This window comes from Podarcis raffonei, chromosome 15 (assembly GCF_027172205.1).
Source record: "Podarcis raffonei isolate rPodRaf1 chromosome 15, rPodRaf1.pri, whole genome shotgun sequence".
Classification (NCBI taxonomy): domain Eukaryota; kingdom Metazoa; phylum Chordata; class Lepidosauria; order Squamata; family Lacertidae; genus Podarcis; species Podarcis raffonei.
In genome coordinates, this window is record NC_070616.1 from 34,057,673 (window position 1) to 34,077,627 (window position 19,955).

The 19,955-nt window shown below is 44.5% G+C and overlaps 1 protein-coding gene across 12 annotated transcripts in view; it reads left to right on the plus strand.

Annotated features, from left to right (window-relative positions):
* Positions 1-19,955, plus strand: part of PKNOX2 (PBX/knotted 1 homeobox 2) — a 439,557-nt gene that overhangs the window by 385,709 nt on the left and 33,893 nt on the right. For 11 of the 12 annotated variants that reach the window (XM_053367525.1, XM_053367526.1, XM_053367521.1 and 8 more), the window contains 2 exons: positions 12,872-13,001; positions 16,780-16,877. The exons of the other annotated variant lie outside the window; for it this stretch is intronic. In XM_053367525.1, the coding sequence (XP_053223500.1) occupies positions 12,872-13,001; positions 16,780-16,877 (228 nt within the window). The remainder of the gene's footprint in view (positions 1-12,871; positions 13,002-16,779; positions 16,878-19,955) is intronic. 12 annotated transcript variants of the gene reach the window in all.

A 19,955-nucleotide genomic window follows, 5' to 3' on the forward strand; every position in this document is an offset into this window, starting at 1 on the left:
GAAAAAAAATATTCTGAATCTTGGAAGCCAGAACAGCAAGAGGGATCGCTGCACAGTGAAAGCAGCAATCCCTTACTGTTCTGGCTTCTGGGATAGCTGCGCAGCCTGCATTTGCTCCATAAGACACACACACATTTCCCCTTATTTTTTAGGAGGGGAAAAGTGAGTCTTATAGAGCAAAAAATACGGTATATTGAATGAGCCCAGGTACTCTGTTCTGATAATGTTGACTCTTCCACTGGGGTGGGGGAGAACTTCAGGTTTAGGAGATGTTGCAACCAAGTTTAAAAATTTGGAATTTTGAAGCAATGGTAAGGTGTGCCTAAAATAAATTTAGCTTTCTAGTTCTTTGTGTAAACATGATCTACAGAGAAGTGAGCCTGACATCTTTAGGTTTGATCCTCTTCTGTCTTCCCCAAGAGGCAGATGTTAGCTTGAAATGCTACAGATAAGAGCAGGCAAAACTTGAACAGAAAGGGGTAACAACCTAAAAGAAAAGAACACTGCTGTCCAAGGAAAATCAGGATTGACTTGACCATTTGTTATGCTACCTGGGACTAATGAGAGTTGGATGTCAGCAACATCTGGAGTCCCAATCCCTGAATTGAAGGAAATGAATCTCTGGATATAACACAAAGGTAATTCATCACTTAAAGGTGCCTACTCAAATAACTGAAAGAAAGGAATTGTACTAATCTCTAAGTCCTACTCATTATTGAAAAAGCAAAATATGGGTGTAATATATGCAATACACATCTGATTCTTCCTCACACAGGCACACACTTGGGTTAATCCTTCCCTATAGGAAACACTGGGACTTCACAAGAGCATTCAAGGCTGGGATTCCAGCCTTGTTATGTTTGATTTCCATTAAAATTTAAATAAGCATGTTTGTCTAGTGTGTTCATTCACAGAATTTTAAATTCACTCTGTACGTGTGTTCACACTGGACTCTGAATTTGGGCGTCACTTTCACCCAAATAAGGGAAACAACTTACTTTCGGTATTGTACAGATGTTATATTGCAGGTCTCGGTTTAGGATGGGCAAACGTAAAAACGCAGTTGTGGAAATGTCGTTTTGCAGTTGTGAGTCTCCAACTTCAGCACTTGAATTCCATGAAAAAATGAATCTGCTGTTTAAATTTCAGAGGACTGTCTAGCTGCACAGTAGTTCATTCTGTATTATCAATTTCTCATCCTCATTGAAGTCTTGATAGTATTTTGTATACATTCTTTTCTCACAGTTGCACTGCCTCATGGGGGGGTTGTTGCATATGGTGCATCTTGTGCATCATATTTCAGGGAAGGGCAGTAGCAGAAGGTCCCAGGTTCCAATCTCTAGCATCACCAGATAGGGCTGGGAAATATTTCCTTTAAGAAATCCTGGATAGCTGCTGCCAGTTCCTGTAGACAGTGTAGTCAGTACTGGACAAAGGTTCTGACTTAGTATAATCTATGCTTATATATAGTATATTGTTGTGTTTGATCAGAAGAATGGCAACAGGTTGGTATTCAATATCTAAAGTGGCATAAGAAAATAGGTGATTGAATTTTAATACAGTGCGGTGCAAAAGGTCTGAAATTTTGCGTGAATGCATGAATACAGGATATTGGTTCGTGTAAGCACAACGCCTAAATAAATTTTGTTGAAAAGATGTGCATTTTGGAAGGGCTGGGAGAAATTTCATGTCAAGTTTGCAAGTGCAGAGCCACAATCTTCAGTCTGAAATCTATAATAAATATTATTTATAAAGTGCCCTGGGGAGCCCAGAGCACTCCACATACATTATCTGACTGTAATTCTTACAACGATCCAGTAAGGTAGACAAATATTGTTCCCATGCTGCAAATAGACTGAGAGCGAGAGGCTTGTCTAAGGTCATCTAGTAGCTTCCTGGATTTCCCAGTCCTGAACATTTTACTAGCAAGCCTTTTTAGGGAATTAGATATATTGCTTCCATGCACTCACTCATCCTTCCCTCCTCCACCAGACTGAAAGAATCCATTTCAGAACCAGAGACTGCACAAGCCTTCACAGCTGGATTCCAGCTGCCTGTGGGAAGCAAGAGAGGGATGATTTGCCCCTGTCTAAAACAACCTTTCCTTTCCTTCCAGTCGCATGCTGCTATATCACCAAATGGAGATCAGTTTAGAAGAGGTGGTCCCTGTTTACTGCTTGCTGTCCCTTATAAACCCCTGCCTCGAATGTGCACCGTTTTTTTCTTTTCTTTTTGTATTAAATCATTTTTATTACCGTATTTTTCGCCCTATAGGGCACACCGGCCCATAGGACGTACTTATTTTTGGGGAGGGGGGAAATAAAGGGAAAAAATTATCCCCCCCCCCAGCCCCAAAGAGCAAAGAAGCCATGACAGCGAGCGGGATGGATCCTGCTAGCTGTCCTGGCTTCATTTTTAGCCTCGGGGCTGAGGGTCGGGAGCGAAGGCGAGGTTGCGCAACCTCGCCATCACTCTCGGAGCTTGCGGGGCTGGGGGGATAGCTTCCTGAAGCCTGGAGAGCGAGAGGGGTCGGTGCGCACTGACCCCTCTCGCTCTCCAGGCTTCAGCGAAAGCCTGCATTCGCCCCATAGGACGCACACACATTTCCCCTTCATTTTTGGAGGGGGAAAAGTGCGTCCTATAGGGTGAAAAATACGGTAAGTTTTCCATTTTAACAATCCAATTAAATCACATTACATATTCCAAATTATACATATACATATCAAATAATCCAAATATTCTGCCAAATTATAATTTTTTTATTGAGACTTCCCATGCTTCAAGTTTGGGGGGGGGGGCTCTGATCATCTCAAATCTCTACTGCTTTTCATAGTCATTTCCAATAGTTCCTTTAAATCTTCCTGTTCTTAACCTCCTTCTTTCACGGCCTCTGAGTTGTTCCCACAAGCGAGTTGAAGTAAACAATGATATGTTTCTGTGTGAATTTTATGATTGTGCACCATTTTTCATTTGTGGGGGAAGTCTTGCTTAACCATTGTGAGTTGCTGAAGTTGTCAGGGTCGAGCTTTTCCTTCCTCAGGACCTCTGGAAGATAAAATCCCTGAGTGGAAGAAAATAGATGCACCAATTTTTTTCCTAGCACACATGTCTGCATGTGACTGCTTGCCCACGAACATTCAGGCACTCTGCCTGCCATCTCTCCCACGACAACTGGTGAGGTATATTTTTAACCGTTGAGAGGAACATGGGGCAAACACCTGACTGGTCTTTAGAGCAGTGCCAAGAAGAGAAGGAAGGGAAGGCAGCAGGGAAACTCCAGCTGCGCAGAAATACAACTGCAACAGAGCACTTTGGGAATACACAGGGCTTTGTTTTACAGTGCCTCTGATGTAGACCTTGCTGTGATGCATCTACGGTACTGGTTTTCAAACAGAGAAAGGGCCATGGTTCAGTGAGAGTGCACCTGCTTCGCATGCAGAATGTCCCAGGTCTGTTAAAAACCCCAGCATCTGTTAAAAAGGTTGATGAGGAAGGCCTCCTACATTCTGAGTGTTAGGCCACATGCTCTGCCTGCCGAACATCCCAGGTCCCATCTCTGGCAGTCTGGAAAACCCTGGGGTGATGCCACCAGTGCCAAGGTTGGGAGATTCAAAAAGGACTTCTTCACATACCGCGAAGTTAAACTATGACTGTAAAAGAGTATTGGATAATTTGATGGAGGCTGCAATGTTTCTAAATGTTGCTAGAAACCACAGGAGGGGAGGCTACTGTGTTCAAATCCTGCTTGCTGGTTTCCCACAGGCATCCAGTTGGCCACCGTGGGAACAGGATGCTGGACTAGATGGGCCTGATCCAGCAGACTCTTCTCATGCTACGATTCTTCCAACCTGGAGTCCTCCAGGTGTTTTTGTCTGCAGCTCCCCAGCCATCATGGCCAATTTTTAGCGGTGGTGGAAGGTGAAGTCCAAAAGATCTGGAGAGCACCAGGTTGTGGCTGACATGTGTAGATGCTGAGTTAGATGGAACGATGGTTTGGCTCAGTATTAATCAACCCCTAAATTGCACCCTAGGGAACACTGGAGTTCATTGGGAGCTTATTTGGGGTTCCTAAATGAGGAAATCAGCAAGGGCAGAGAAGTGTACCAGAAAAAAATCAGCTTGCCCCCATTTTATACACCACTGCCAATCTTGAGTCCTGGTCTGCGGGAAAGGTGGGTTTTAAGAGTGCTATTTTTCTGGGGAAAGAGGTGCTGGGACTCCCCACGAATGCCTCCCTTGTTCTCTTATAATGGCAATGGTGCCCCCCTGAGAGGTGCTGGAACTGAGTCCTGGCTGGGGGAAAAGCCCTGGATATAAACAAATAAATAATCTTCCTAGGGATGGGGACCCTCAAACCCAGGTGGCCAGTGTACCCCATCAGACCACTCTTTCTGGGTCTTGGGGCTCTCCCCAGGACACACCCCTTCTTAAGCCACACCCCTCACCAGCTGTGCTTTGAATGTTTTTGCCTGGCTGGAATTTGTCCTTGAACTCTGATCATGCTTCTTTCTTGCCTGGATAGAGGGGGGTGTGAGAGTAAAGAAAATAGCTTCCTGTACAAAGGTGTAATCGCCATTCATTTCTCTGCCTCTTTTGCCTCTGGCTTTGCCCTTCTCTGGCATGTGGCCCCTGGAAAGTTGCCTAGAATGGAATGTGGCCCTCAAACTGAGAAGGGCTTCCTCTGAAACAATTTTCCAAAAGTGTGGATCTCTGACAAAAATATAAGAGCTTCTTCAAAGTTCATTAGGTGCCATCTACACTATACTTTTAAAGTACATTTAACGACATGGCTTCCCCGCAAGAATCCTGTGAACTGTAGTTTGTTATGGGTTCCTGGAATTGCAGCTATGTGGGGGTCAACTATAGTTCCCATGTTTCTTGAGGGGAAGCAACATATATGATCTGGGTGTGAACACAGCTGCAAAGTGAAAGTAAAGAGCAGAGTAGGTATTGGATTGTAAACCACTTTAAACTTTTTAAATTATATCATGGCATATAAATATTTCCATAAATAGATCCTTCAGCAATATGAAATAAACGGCTCAGGCGCTGGTATGAGAAAGGGAATTTTAACAGTTGAACACAGTCAAGTTTATTTATAAGTCCCTCTATGGCAATTTCTGCATTCAAAATTGGTTTGCCAGAACAGTAGCATCAGATGGAAGCTCATTGCCAAATTTATTGGTTTGTTTGTTTATAAACCACATCGCAACAAAAATAGGAAGCTGGGGGTTTTTTTGACTGAGTCAGACCATTGGTACATAGCCATTTCCGACCTGGGAGGAGAGGGGGTTGCGGGCAGAAATCCCTCCCACATCTCACACGCGGGGGCTGGCCCTTGCCCCCGCGTGGTTAGGGAATCCCCGGGCGTGTCAGCGACCCGGCCCGCCAATCAGCGGGCCGGGGAGGCGTGGCCTAGCCTATTTAAGACTAGGCACGACCGGGGACCGCCCTCTTTGCCCCCTTTCCAGCTGAGCGGTTTTCCCATCCCACCCTCCCTTTAGGTTTAGCTAGCCTTGACCTTGCTATGGACTTTGGTTGGTCGCCGCAAGGGGCCTGGTAGGAATTTTTCCAAGTTGGCACACTTCAAGCCTTTTGGTTTTTTCGCCTACCTCGTAGCAAACGTCACAACTTATTTGGTATTGGCGGTTAGGCATTGGCAGGGGTCAATTGTTATGCAAATGAAGGGGGGAAGGAAGCGCCATCACCTTCCCCAAAAGTAAGGGTAGTCCGGTAGAGGACTCCGAGGGGCGTGGCCTTGTCCGAAACCTAGGGAGGTAAGGGCCTCCGGCACGCCCCAGAGCGGTGACACCCGTGGGATCCTAGTTGGCGTACTTCAACAGGACTCCCACGGCTTGTGGACAACCCTCCCCGGTCCCCATGCCGGGTAGTCGATAGGAGCCAATGCCTAAGGCCAATACCTTCCAATTCTGTAATCAATAAAGTTGTGGCCTTTTTATGCCCATTAACCTTAAATTCTGTGTCCGGTGTCTTCATTTCACATGGGGGAGGGGACTTGCCACGCAACTAATACAGTATTTCCAACACCAACTGACATCGGCTTTCTAGGGTGCCAGACAGGAGTCTCTCCCAGTGCAACCGAGACATGGTGTGGATTGAACCCAGTATCTTCTGTGTATGTACCACAACATTGCTATTGTCTTTTCTGGGGGGGTGGGATTACTGGTGGGGTAGAATAAAATACAAAATATTACGAACTAAAGACAATAAAGCCTGTTCTACAGTTCTACTGTTATACAATGAGAAGTTCATAAAATGCCTGGGTCACATTTCAGGGAAAGCATTAGTTGTCATTCCATAAAATTACTTGGTGAGGCTTCGGAGAAAGACACGGCAGCGAATTGATAGAATCAGGCATTTCCAGTTGCTATACCGTTTGTGAGTAAGACATAATAGTTATTGTCTAGCTTCCTGACTCGTGTGCCCGATAAGCCTTTTTTAGGAAAATCATTAAGACTTAAAACTACAGACTACAGTGGTACCTCTGGTTGCGAACGGGATCCTTTCCAGAGGCCCGTTTGCAACATGAAAAGAGTGCAACCCGCAGCAGCGCATCTGCGCACATGCGGGTTGCGATTTGCCGCTTCTGCACATGACGCCATTTTGTGCTTCTGCACATGCGTGAGCAGGGAACCCTGGAAGTAACCCTTTCCGGTAATTGTGGGTCACCGCGGGACGTAACCTGAAAGAACGTAACATGAAGCAAATGTAACATGAGGTATGACTGTATTTAAATAACCGATACAATATTCAGTTCATTGTGCTAGAACAAGGGTTGTCAAGATTTGGGGGGGGGCTGAGCACATTTGGGGGTTTGAGAGTGCTGTGGGTGCCAGTCACAAAATGGCTGCCGTGGGGGCGCTGCACATCTCAAAATGGTTGCAATCGTGTGCGGCATAATGGCTTCAGTGTAGGAGAGGCTGAGACAGTGCAAACAAGAACTGAGCAGGAAGAGCTAACAGTCTCTGGTGTATTGAGGGTTTATGAGGCGATATTTACTTTATCAGGTGCTATAGGTTGTACTAGTGGCTGCACTGATGCCTGCAGGCACCCTGTTGGTGACCGGTGCGCTAGAAAAACCAACAGCTCTCTGAGAACAGCACTAAATGGAGAGTCACAATTACAAGCAGGTCCCTATTTTCAACTGCAGGGTCTGGATTGGGCCAAGTGTCCCTGAGATGAACCAGCAAAACATTCCTGGGGGGCTGGAATAGTGAGCCAGGCTGAAAATAAAAGTCTTCTTCAGGATCCCAGCACTGTAAAAAAAAGAAAAATGCATGGAAAGTTCAGAGGAAAAAAATAAATTAAAAATCTGCCCCCAATGTGTTTGTGCTGGGTTGTTTTCTCAGACTTTCCTGGGTGTGTGTGTGGTTTTTTTTCCCCTTCTGGGCGCTTGATGCTTGTTTACTTGTGCGCCAAGCAACGGTGTTGAGAAAGTAATGCCACGCCGTATGGGTTTACTCAGATAAGGCAAATATTTAATCAGCGACAAAAAAGTGTTAATTGAATGGTGACCTCTTATCCCAAACAATGACAAGAATGTCTTCTTTAATAATTGAATAATTCTATTCTGCATCATTTGCTTTGGGGCTTTCCCAACGCTGCAAGCTGTATACCGATAGTGCCGCCAGCTCACGGAGGAGAATTTCTCGCTGTATATTTAGCTCGCCTCGGCAAGAGGCACATCTTGCCGGCAAGGCCGGTGGCAGCCAAAAGGAGCAGATGGCTTGCACAATGGACGAAACAAGCCTCAAAGCTGAGTCACGAGTGCCATATTGTGGGGACACAGTGGAAGTCAGAGGAATAAGAAGGGTGTTTTTCTTTAAGCAGCAATGTGCCACAAAAGTCGCCCTTTCAGTAAACGTGTAATGGCTTTGGTTTCCTGGAGGGCAAACTTTCTTCTTTCTCTCTTCCAAGCATTTATATCCTGACTTCCCAACCAACATAAGTCTCTGAGGCAGCTTTGAATGAAAGCCAAAAGCCAATCTCATCCTATGTCATGCAGTGGAGCCTTTTTTGCCTCTTCCTTCTCTTGCCTAGTTTTCTTTCTTCCTTCCTTCCTTCCTTCCTTCCTTCCTTCCTTCCTTTCTTTCTTTCTTTCTTTCTTTCTTTCTTTCTTTCTTTCTTTCTTTCTTTCTTATTTCTCATCCTTCCTTTGTGCAGCAAAGTAATTTTAGACCCTGAGCTTACGGGGAAGTGGGATGGCTTTAGACTTCCTTGTGTACTACGTCAGTTGTGAGGCATACAATTAATGTTTCTCTTTCGTTATTTAAAACTCTGTCTGCATTCCTGATACGTTAGAGCATGGGTAGGCAAACTAAGGCCTGGGGGCCGGATCCAGCCCAATCGCCTTCTAAATCTGGCCCACGGACGATCCATGAATCAGCGCGCTTTTACATGAGTAGAATGTGTCCTTTTATTTAAAATGCATCTCTTGGTTATTTGTGGAGCATAGGAATTTGTTCATTTTTATTTTATTTTCAAAATACAGTCCGGCCCCCCACAAGGTCTGAGGGACAGTGGACCGGCCTCCTGCTGAAAAAGTTTGCTGACCCCTGCGTTAGAGCCACAAAGCCACAACAAAAAAGTTCTCCACCCATTATGTAAACCTAAGAGCCTACTGGATCAGGCCAATGACACAGCTAGTCCAGTATCCTGGTCTCACAGATGCCCATGCAAAACTCACAAGAGCCCTTTCCCCTCCTATGGCTGCCAGCAACTGATTTTCGGAAGCATTTCTGCATCCAGCTGTGAAGGCGAAGGATGGCGGAAGATTCCCTCCGTGAATTTATCTAATCCTCTTTACAGCCATCAAGTTTAGTGGCTACTGTTAGTACAAGAATTTCCACTTGCACAGCGGATCTCCCCTCCTGCCCGTAACACACAAGAATTTATTTTTACACAACAGAACTTCCCCCCTCTCCCACATGCGCCCTGAGCCTTCCCCACATCTTATCCAGAGGATTGGGGGAACCCCCAAAACAAATTTAGGGGGTGAGAGGGAGGTTCTGTTGATACTTGGCTGTACTTTGGTTATTAGCCTGTCGGAGCATAAGAGTTTTCATGTTTTAAAAACTCACTTAAAGCATTATGACTACTGGAATAAAATGGTGTTTGCTTCTGCTGCCCTGATAGTAAACACATTTCCTTGTGGGAAAGTGTATTTTGTTGTAGACAAATTTTAAAATGCATCCCTTCGTGAAAATAACATACAAAAATGCTTTCTATTGGGAAAATTGCTTGCAGAAATGTATACATTGCTCAAAACTGCATTAAAAAAATGTGTTTATTGGGAGAAATTCACAGTAACATGCTGTCAAATTTTCGTGAGGATTAAAAAAGAAACTCAAATTGCTGAAATTGCTGAAATGTAGAGACTTGGAGTTAAGCCTGGAAAAATAAGAAACGAAAGAGAAAATGAAATTGACAGAGTCGTCCACCACTAGCAACAACCAGGATCAGCTTCGATGGGTCACCCAGTGTTCACCTGCCCACCTTAATTTCTGATGTTGGACCTGTTTGAGATTGCCTGTGTCATATGTTACCCTCTGATTTGACACTGAGGTGCAGAACCCTAGACTTTGGCCCAGATGTCCAGCCGTAGCTGTACTTCTGTTATTTTTGTTGGTCTGTATAAAATACTGTGATAAGCAGAGGGCGGGAGCAAGGACAGGAAATGGAGAATGGTGACTGAGTCAGAAAGAAGGGTGGGAGGGATTAGATGGTTTTAATGCTGATTTTTCATAAAACTATTAAACTTGCAGCTGCTGGCAATAAAAACAAAAGCGATCCATTGCAAATCAGCCACAACTGGTAAGTTATGCATAGAAAACACTCCCAGAAGCTTAGGCAAATAAAGGAGGAAGACTTTAATCAGTGCCTTGAAGGTAACACTGTAGGGGCCAAACAAGCATGTTCTAAACTCTGGGTGCCACCACAGAGAAGGCCCTGTCCCCAGGAGCCACTGGCCTCACTGCATCTCAGTTCTGAAGGCAATGGCACCCAGAGCAGGGCTTCAGCTGAAGATCTTAGCAAGGAAATCCATATGGCTTAGTCAGCAGGTGGTATGAACCCCAGTCTGCAATCGGTTATGAGCTTTCCATGGTCGCATTCAAGCACAGAAATTAGTACTGTTGCACATTGTTCAGCCTCAGGAAAATATTAGGCTTGTTAAAGAAAGAAAGAAAGAAAGAAAGAAAGAAAGAAAGAAAGAAAGAAAGAAAGTGGCTAGACCTTAAAACTGCAGAAATAGACTTGAAAACGTATAGGCAATACCTGATTAAATTTCAAAAGCCAGAATGGGTCTTCTGACCATTAGGGCCAAAATGTGGGTATTCTTCATAGTTCCTTTCTATCGCTCGCAAAAGCAGAACGAAGTACACTATGTAAATATATTCAAGTGACCCTCATTTACATAAGTTATGTACCGTATTTTTTGCACCATAACACTCACTTTTTTCCTCCTAAAAAGTAAGGGGAAATGTCTGTGCGTGTTATGGAGGGAATGCCTACGGGTGGCATGCCTACGGATTTTCCTCCTCTAAAAACTACGTGGGTGTTATGGTCGGGTGCATGTTATAGAGCAAAAAATACGGTACATTACAGAATTTGGGTTGCCTCGATGCAGAATGTGAGAGCCAGTACAGTATGTTGGACTACGAATCTGGAAAATCCAGATTCAAATCTCTGCTAGGACATGAAGTTCGCTGAATGACTTTGGGTCAATCGCCGTCTGTCAGCCTAAGCTCCCTCACAGGATCGTTGTGAGGATAAATTGTGGAAGAGGAAGAGCTCCTTGGAGGAAGAAAGTGATAAAATAAAACGCAAGCCCTCCGTTTAAGTTTCCAGGCCTGACCTTGGAGACTTGCATCAGCTTAAAACTAGTGTGGGAGTCAGCAAGACCTAATGGAGGACAAGTACTATTTAGGGGAATGTAGATAAGGCAGTAATATTTTATTCCTTATTAATTAATCTGGAATAGCTACCATTTTTCATAGTTCAGCGACTCAGGGTTGCTAATTCAGATTAGAATCTTCACTCCCCACAAATTAGGAACCCCTAATGGTGTGAAAAGGAGTTAGGTTCAAGGAATTAAACTGAAACTGCCTCCTGTACCGTAGATTCCTTTTCAGTGCACATTTCTCTACTCTCTCTTTCTTAACTCCTCTCTCAAAATAGTAAATGTAGCATCTGGATTCGTGATTATCATTTGACCTTGTTCACTTCTAGCATCTTTAACTAAGCTCTTAAAACTACAAGAGATGCTTGGCCCTCCAAACACAACGGATTTACTGTTTCAGTAAATGGAAGGACAAATGTGTTGCAACACATTCATTCAATAGGTTGTTATTTTCCATGAGTTTGCTGCTGGAGTTGCTTGATTCAGAGGGATAAAAATGGAAATAAGGCAACTTTGTGGAGGTGGCTCTGCAAGCATGAGGCAAAAGGAGATGATCACCCAAGGAAGAAATTCGGGGTGAAGTAAAAGGGGGCAGCAAAGGGGGAAAGGAGAGAGTTATGACCTATGATGGGGCAAATCGTGTCCTCCATCATGGAGGGCATGTGTTGTGGTGAGATCACCATAAACTGCCTCCCTGTGGTGGGGTGGGACCGTTTGGATGGCCACAACACCCCATTGGTTGCCCTGGTTGCTATGGTTGCCCCCGGTTGCTAGGGCAGAGATTTGACTAATTGGGATGGCTATGTTCTGAAATGCTTTTTTTTTTACTGGAGATGATGAAGGTTGAACTTGGGACCTTATGCAAGCAAAGCATTTGTTCTGCCACAGAGTTATGTGCATGCAAACCATCACTGTGCCCCCATCAACAGGGGACATTTCTACAGATTTCTGGAACCATTACAGACCTTCCTGCAGTCCTACTCCAACCTGGTACTCTCCAGATGTTTTTGACTGCCCCTACATGAACCTCCCCGGACCCTGTGTTCATTATCTGAGGCTCTTATTTGTGTGTCCCCTCCAGGGGGGCTGTGGAGGGTATCAATGCATTGCCGGGCCTTCTTAGTGGTGGCTCCTTGCCTGTGGAATGCTTTCCCCAGAGAGATGAGCCTGGCATTGTCAATATTTAGGTGCCAGGTGAAAACATTTGTATTTACCCATGCATTTTGCTCACAATTGGTGTTCATCTTTTAGTTGGATGTGTCCTTTGTATGTTATGGCAGGATGAGCACTTTTAGTTTTTTATTTTTTGGTGTATTTTAATTTGCTATTTGTACTTTAAAAAAAATTGTAAGCCACTTTGATGCTTTTTTTTTGTAGTAAGTGGCAAACAAAGATAGGTAAATAAACAATAGTTATTTATTACATTTCTAGCTTGCTTTCCCCCCTAAAGTAACACAGGGGCAAACAACACAATAACAAAACAATGCAGTTTAAAATGAAATGAAAAACGTATTTAAATCATTTAAGAACATCTAAAAACACTAATAGCATTTCAAAACGTTTAAACTTAAATCATGTACCCTCACAGCTAATGGCTTCAAGGTTGCCAGAAACAGTATATTTCAGCCATCAAATGCCTGGGTGAACCGGAATGTTTTTTTAAAAAATCCCCCTGAATTTTAAAAAGAGGGTAGATAGATATACCTGGCAGGGAGAGCATTCTACAAATGGGGATTCACCACCAAGAAGACCCTGTCACGGTCAACGCCAACCAGGCTGCACCCAGATTACACATGACATCTATAATGCAGCTGTTTGTGGGACAGACGTCTTCTTCATTCTCATCCGCAGAGTTCTGTGATGTCTTCAGAGTTGGAAGTGCAGCAGAAGCCTGTGATGGGCACTGTGTGTTTTAAGTTCCTCTCTTTCCATCTCTCTGTCTGTCTCTAGGATATGCTGCAGAATTCTCCTAACTCAATGACTGCAGTATCCGGCAACCCCCAAGGAATCGTGGTGCCCGCATCAGCACTGCAGCAGGGGAACATCTCCATGACAACAGTCAACTCACAAGTTGTGTCAGGTGGGAGGCGTGGAGCGTACGTCTGACCATGTTAGTCGCGTCTTTTGCATGCTTGGTATTTTTAAACTCCCTCAGATAGTTAGCTCTGAATTGTGCATAATCGTGAGGAAAACCTGGGGAAACTGGCTGTGTAAAAAAAAAAACCTCTCATTGCACTCTCCATTCCCCTCTTAAAAGCCACTGTCATTCACCCACAGACCCACTCTGATATCTCTCTCACATAAATACAGAACTTCTAACACACAAATCACTCAACATGTGCATTGTTAGGCTTTTTTGTAATAATTCAAGGGGTTTTGAAGCTCTAAACAGCCTCGGCCCGTTTACCTGAAGGAGCGTCTCCACCCCCATCGTTCAGCCCGGACACTGAGGTTCAGCTCCAAGGGCCTTCTGGCAGTTCCCTCACTGTGAGAAGTGAGGTTACAGGGAACCAGGCAGAGGGCCTTCTTGGTAGTGGCGCCCTCCCTGTGGAACGCCTTCCCATCAGATGTCAAGGAAATACGCAGCTATCATATTTATAAAAGACATCTGAAGGCAGCCCTGTTTAGGGAAGTTTTTAATGTTTGATGTTTTATCATGTTTTTAATATTCTATTGGGAGCCGCCCAGAGTGACTGGGGAAACCCAGCCAGATGGGCGGCGTATAAATAAATTACTACTACTACTACTACTTTCTGTCTGTCAGTGAAGGGCCACAGCTCAGTGGTAGAGCATCTGCTTTGCATGCAGAACGTCCCAGGTTCAATGCCTGGCTTTTCCATACAGGGCGGAGAGGTACTCCCTGGCCCAAACACTAGAGGACTACTGCCAGTCAGTGTAGACTGTAGTGAGCTAGATGGACCAAGAGTCCTAGTAAAGATTCCCAGAAAATGGTCTCGTCTGGTCTCCTTGCACTGTTTCTTGAGGATGTCGGCACGTCTGTTAGAACCATGCCTCTATGAAACCCCTGAATTCCATATGCACCCAAGTGTTATGATGAGTGAAGTGATCAAACAGGTAGAATGTCTTGCGGTGGCAAACCAGACCCTGCCCACTGTCGGTGGCTGGCATCCTTGTGGAGCTGTGCCTGCTCTCCCCCCTCTCCTCCCACCCCACTATTTAAATTTTTTCCACAGCACCCTAAAGCAACACTAAGGTACTTGGTGGGACTGTGGGAAGTTTAAAATTGTGGCTTCCCAGGGATTGCTGCTGTAGTCCTCATGGTACGGCAGCATGGCTTACCTGGATTCCCAGTCCCAGAATCATTTCCGGTTACCAAGGGAGGGTTTAGGAGGTTGGTGCAGTGGAGGTGCAGTGGCAGGAATGGTGGTTTGGCTCTGCCACCGCGCCCATACCACACCAGCCTCCCTGCCGCCTTGCCCCTCTCCCTCCCGGTAACCCACAGTGTCACCCTGCCCCTATGCCCTGATAGGTATCAGGCAGCATTCCAGGGCCTGGAAATGGCTCTGATTCAAATCAACTCAACGTGTGGGATGGGATCGTTCCCACTGGCCCCTCCGTGTGTTATTTCCCTGCAATAAGAGAGAGTACAGATTGCAGAGAGAATCCAGTTTGCACATGGATAGACCCTGTGCAGGCTCTGTTTGTGCTTCCCCCTCCCTTGTCCACACATTGACTTTACCTGAATTGCCATCTGAATAGGGCTAGGAGCTCGTGAGCAATTGTTATTCAAGAAGCATTCTCTTGTCAGGAAAGTGACACCGGGGCCTCACTTTCGATTCTTGCTATACTCCTTCCTGACATGAAAATGGTGGATCGGGATCAGGCCTTTTGCTTTGTAATTGAGACCAAATCAGATTTACAACACACTCTCTTCCTGCTGAAATGTCACAGCATTCCTGTATCTGCAGCAGATTATTCTTCCCAGTCCCATCTCATCCCATCACACCTAGTTTGGTGGCAGAGCATCTCCTTTGCATGCAGAAGCTCTACGGTCCAATCCCTGGCATCTCCAGGTAGGGCTGATTGAGACCCCTGCCTGAAATCCTGGAAAGCTTCTGCAAGTCAAGATAAACAAGCGATAGACGCACTGATGGTCTCGCTTGACATGACAGCTTCCTTTGTACCAGAGCATGGACTCTGGTGGTTTGCAGAGTCTCCCTTCCCCGTCTAAAAGTGTTGCCACTTTCTTCTCCATTCCTATCAAAATGAAGCCAAATTCAGATGAATCGGTTTAAATGTCCTGGAAATTATAATAATAATAATATTTTTTTATTTATACCCCGCCCTTCTGGCTGGGTTTCCCCAGCCACTCTGGGCAGCTTCCAACAGAATATTAAAATACAATAATCTATTAAACATTAAAAGCTTCCCTAAACAAGGCTGCCTTCAGATGTCTTCTAAAAGTCAAATAGTTGTTTATTTCCTTGACATCTGGTGGGTGGGCATTCCACGGGGTGGGTGCCACTACCGAGAAGGCCCTCTGCCTGGTTCCCTGTAACTTGGCTTCTCACAGGGAGGGATCTGCCAGAAGACCCTCAGCATTGGACCTCAGTGTCTGGGCAGAACGATGGGGGTGGAGACACATTCACCTCCCTGAATTTTTTTATTATTATTGATTAATTTGTATTTGTATATTATGTGAGGTAGGTTAGGCTAAGAGATAACGACTGAGCTAAGGTCATCCATTGAGTTTCATGGCTAAGTGGGGATTTGAACCCTGGTCTCCCAGACCCTAGTCCAACAAGCTTACCATTACACCACACTGGCTTAGACTGAGGTGGATATGTGTTCATATTACTTTCACCACACTAGCAGTGCAATCCTATGCATGTCTGCTGAGAAGTTAGTTCCATTGAGTTCAGCAGAGCTCAGTAAGTGTGTGTGTCCATAGGACTGCAGCCTTAGAATGATACATCTCCCTTCATCTTCACCTGGGCCAGGGAACCTGTGGCCCTCCAGATGTTGTTCGACTACAGTACTCATCATCCCTAACCATTGATCATGATGCAAGCTGGAGATCAATACCATATGGAGGGTCTCTGGTTTCCCATTCCTGCCTTAAAGCCTTTATGTCTGTCTTCATCCTTAAACTGTCTTTAAAAAAAAATTCTAAGAAAGAACATAAGTAAATCAAACAAAATAAAGTTTCTTAGTTCCAAAGAAGACCAGAAAATGCAATAAGCTAAACGGGGCACTGCCATCTATTAAGACAAATTGTCATAGAATGAACAAAACAACAACAAACAAACAAACAACAGGCTGATTTGAGAAATGCTATACCAAAATATTGTTCGTATAAGAAATAAGTGTAAAGCATCTGTCAATCAATATATGAGTCTGATTGTGTTTGTCCATCAAATGCCTGTATTTGTTCAGTCAATTTCTCCATCAAGGCTAAATCCTAAATCCTTCTGTGTCCACTGAGGTGCAAATTCTTACTGGTTTGCTAAAAAGACCAAACAAAAAAAAATGTTGCCTGTGACATTTGTCTTTACCCTCCAAATGCCTTCTTATAGGGGATCCTGCAAGAAAACTCTTGTGGCTTTAGCGGGGTGGGCATGATTCTGTTTATTTTTTCTCATGTCTCTCTGGAAATATACTAAATCCAAATAATGGATTTAGATCCATTATGTTTTGGCTGGTCCTGATTTCTAAGACAGCCTATGGGATCTTTCAGGTGAAGATGGCTGTGGGGATCCCTTCCGATACAGGTTTCCCCCACTGAACTTTCGATTCAAATGCATGAGGCTGGTTGAAACTTCTTCTTTTTTCTGTTCTGCCGATAGATTTCAGCTGTCTTCCTAAAATTCTGCTGTGAAATCCTGTCTCTTTGCCAGGTGGAGCCCTTTACCAGCCTGTAACTATGGTAACGTCTCAGGGCCAGGTGGTAACTCAAGCAATCCCACAGGGAGCCATTCAGATCCAGAACGCGCAGGTAAGACCAACCGCCTAAGAGAACTGGGGAACCAAAGAGGGTCAGGAGATCACTTAGGCTCTGGTTTGTTTTGAAGCATTCAAAATGGAAGTCCGTCTAAGACTTCGCAGATCTGGATCTATCCTTTCAGAGAGGAGAATGTGGCGTAAGATGCACCAGGGGTGGTATTAAGCTGCCACATTCAAAACAGGGCTGTTTCTCCTGGCAGACAATCGTCTTCCAATGAATATATGTAGAATATATGTATATTCCAATGAATATATGCGGGTGGCACTGTGGTCTAAACCACTGAGCCTCTTGGGCTTGCCAATCGGAAGGTCGGCGGTTCGAATCCCCGCGACGGGGTGAGCTCCCATTGCTCTGTCCCAGCTCCTGCCAGCCTAGGGGTTTGAAAGCAGGCCAGTGCAAGTAGATAAATAGGTGCCACCACGGCAGGAAGGTAAACGGTGTTTCCGTGCGCTCTGGTTTCCATCACGGTGTTCTGTTGCACCAGAAGCGGTTTAGTCATGCTGGCCACACGACCCGGAAAGCTGTCTGTGGACAAACGCTTGCTCCCTCGGCCTGAAAGCGAGATGAGCGCCACAACCCCATTGTCGCCTTTGACTGGACTTAACCCTCCAGGGAAGGGACGCATGTGGTGCTGTGGGTTAAACCACAGAGCCTAGGACTTGCCGATCAGAAGGTCGGCGGTTTGAATCCCCGCGACGGGGTGAGCTCCCATTCCTTGGTCCCTGCTCCTGCCAACCTAGCAGTTCGAAAGCACGTCAAAGTGCAAGTAGATAAATAGGTACCGCTCCAGCGGGAAGGTAAATGGCGTTTACGTGCGCTGCTCTGGTTCGCCAGAAGCGGCTTAGTCATGCTGGCCACATGACCCGGAAGCTGTACATCAGCTCTCTCGGCCAATAAAGCGAGATGAGCACCGCAACCCCAGAGTCGGTCACGACTGGACCTAATGGTCAGGGGTCCCTTTACCTTAACTTTAATCCTCCAGGGGCCCTTTACTTTTTTAACCTACCTTGGCTAGGCCCAAGTCTGCATAGCTTTAGCAAGGTGGTGGCCTTGTATGCGTTCAAAGCATAATTTGTAACTACCCATTATGGAAGGGTAGCAAGAACACTATGCTTTAACATGACCTGTAGTTCCACCCCAGGGTGATAATGGGAGAAGTGTACAAACCACTAGCCAAGCCTTTTCTCTAATACCACCATGGGAGATGTTGGTGGGTGGGCTCAGCCCCAGGATCTTTTGCAGTTGGCCCCAGTTCTCCTGCTTCTTAACCTTAATTACTTTTTTTAAAAAAAACACAACTTTATTTATAGGATATCTGTTGGAGACTGCAAAGTGCAATGCTGGTGAGATCTCACCCATGCACAACTTTAATATCCCAGTGGCATCAATGCACATCCATTCGCATTGGGAATGGGGGGGGATTCAGTTTGTTTCACATTTAAATGCACATCTACCAATTTTACCCATCCTAAAACAATACAGAAGCCAACATGCAAATGTTCTGTGAAATTCACATTTCCCCGAATTTTGCAATAAATTCCACCAACTGAAGAAATGTGAACAAAAATGCATATGTTACAGGAAAGTGGGCGTAAAAATGCATATATTGGTGAAAATAACATACAAAAATGCATCGTATTGGGTGAAATTTCTTTCTAGATATGTATATGTTAAGCAAGATCGCATGCAAACATGTATCTGTTAGAGAATCATGCGATAAAATGCTGATCAATTTTTACTAGGGGGTTTTAAAATGTGCAAAAATGTTTGAAAAAAATGAGAGACTGAGAGGAAATTGTTCGTTCCTAATTTGTATATGCAAATGTTATGCAATTTTTTGTGTACCTGTTCCCTAAATGCTTTAAGAATCTAGCCATGCCCCTAAATACAATTTTCAGTGGGTTCCCCCCCCCCAAAATAAAACACTACCATCTATCTCCATCCTAGGAGGCATTTAAATCACTCTGCTAATTGGAAAATTCAGAGAACAGAGGTACAAATAATGGAGATTTTATTGTAGTAGGAAATAGCATTCCCAGTTAGTTTCTGCATCAGAGTTTTGCGGGCAGAAAATCCTTACCTACTTCTTGAAATGTGTCCCACTTATTCTGCCCCCGCCCTATTCTGTATTAATGAGAAGCAAATCATACACTGCTTGCTATATAAGCTCAGATCTTTTTTTATAAAATAATAATAATAATGAAAAAGCATAGGCATTGATGTACTGACATTTCCTACTGAGTCAGCACTGGCGGGACCACAACTGCACCCGATCAGTCTCTGAGCTCCTTTAAAATCTCTCTGGTCCTCTCTCTACATTAGAGCTTTTCTTTCTTTCCTTTTTTCCCTTTTTACTTAAAGCTTAATAATAATATAAAAACCTATTGGAAAAGGCATTGGCAGGCCTGTCATATCCCCCAATTCCTCGTCTTTCTCTCAGCTCGGGGATGAGGAGTGGAAAACAAAACCTGAATCTCAATTCTATTTAATGTGTAAAAGCTGTTGCTAGCTCAGATCTTAGAGTGAAATTGATCAGATCTGTTGAATACAAGTATGCTGGGAATATTGTGGCACTGGTGGAGCCCTGGACAAGCACTCCTAATGTTATTTCTGTATTGCCTGGGTAATTTATTCAGCCCAGACCTTGCAATACATCCCAAGCGGTACCTGGGGGAATCATTTATACCTGACACAGGGCTGCCATCCTGATGTTTAATTCATGCAGGAGAAATGTTTTTATGAAGAACCTTAAAAAAAAAGTGTCTGTGTCTGTGTGTGTGTTTTTTAACTTGACGTTGAGATTCCAGTTTCCTGCAACCTCATTAAAAACTTCTCTCCCCCTGCTTCCCAAGATCTTTGCATTTCCTCTTCTTTTCTGCCAGCCTTAAAAAAATAAAATAATAACCTTCTTCTGCTAAGAAGAATCCTATTGAGAATTTTACATTTTAACACTGATTAATAGATTGAAGGGTATTTTAAGGCTATTTACTGGGAAGTGACTTACACGGAAATCAAAAAGGCCAAAGCAGTTCCATATTAACCAGTAGGCACTTCAGGCATCAGCAAAGC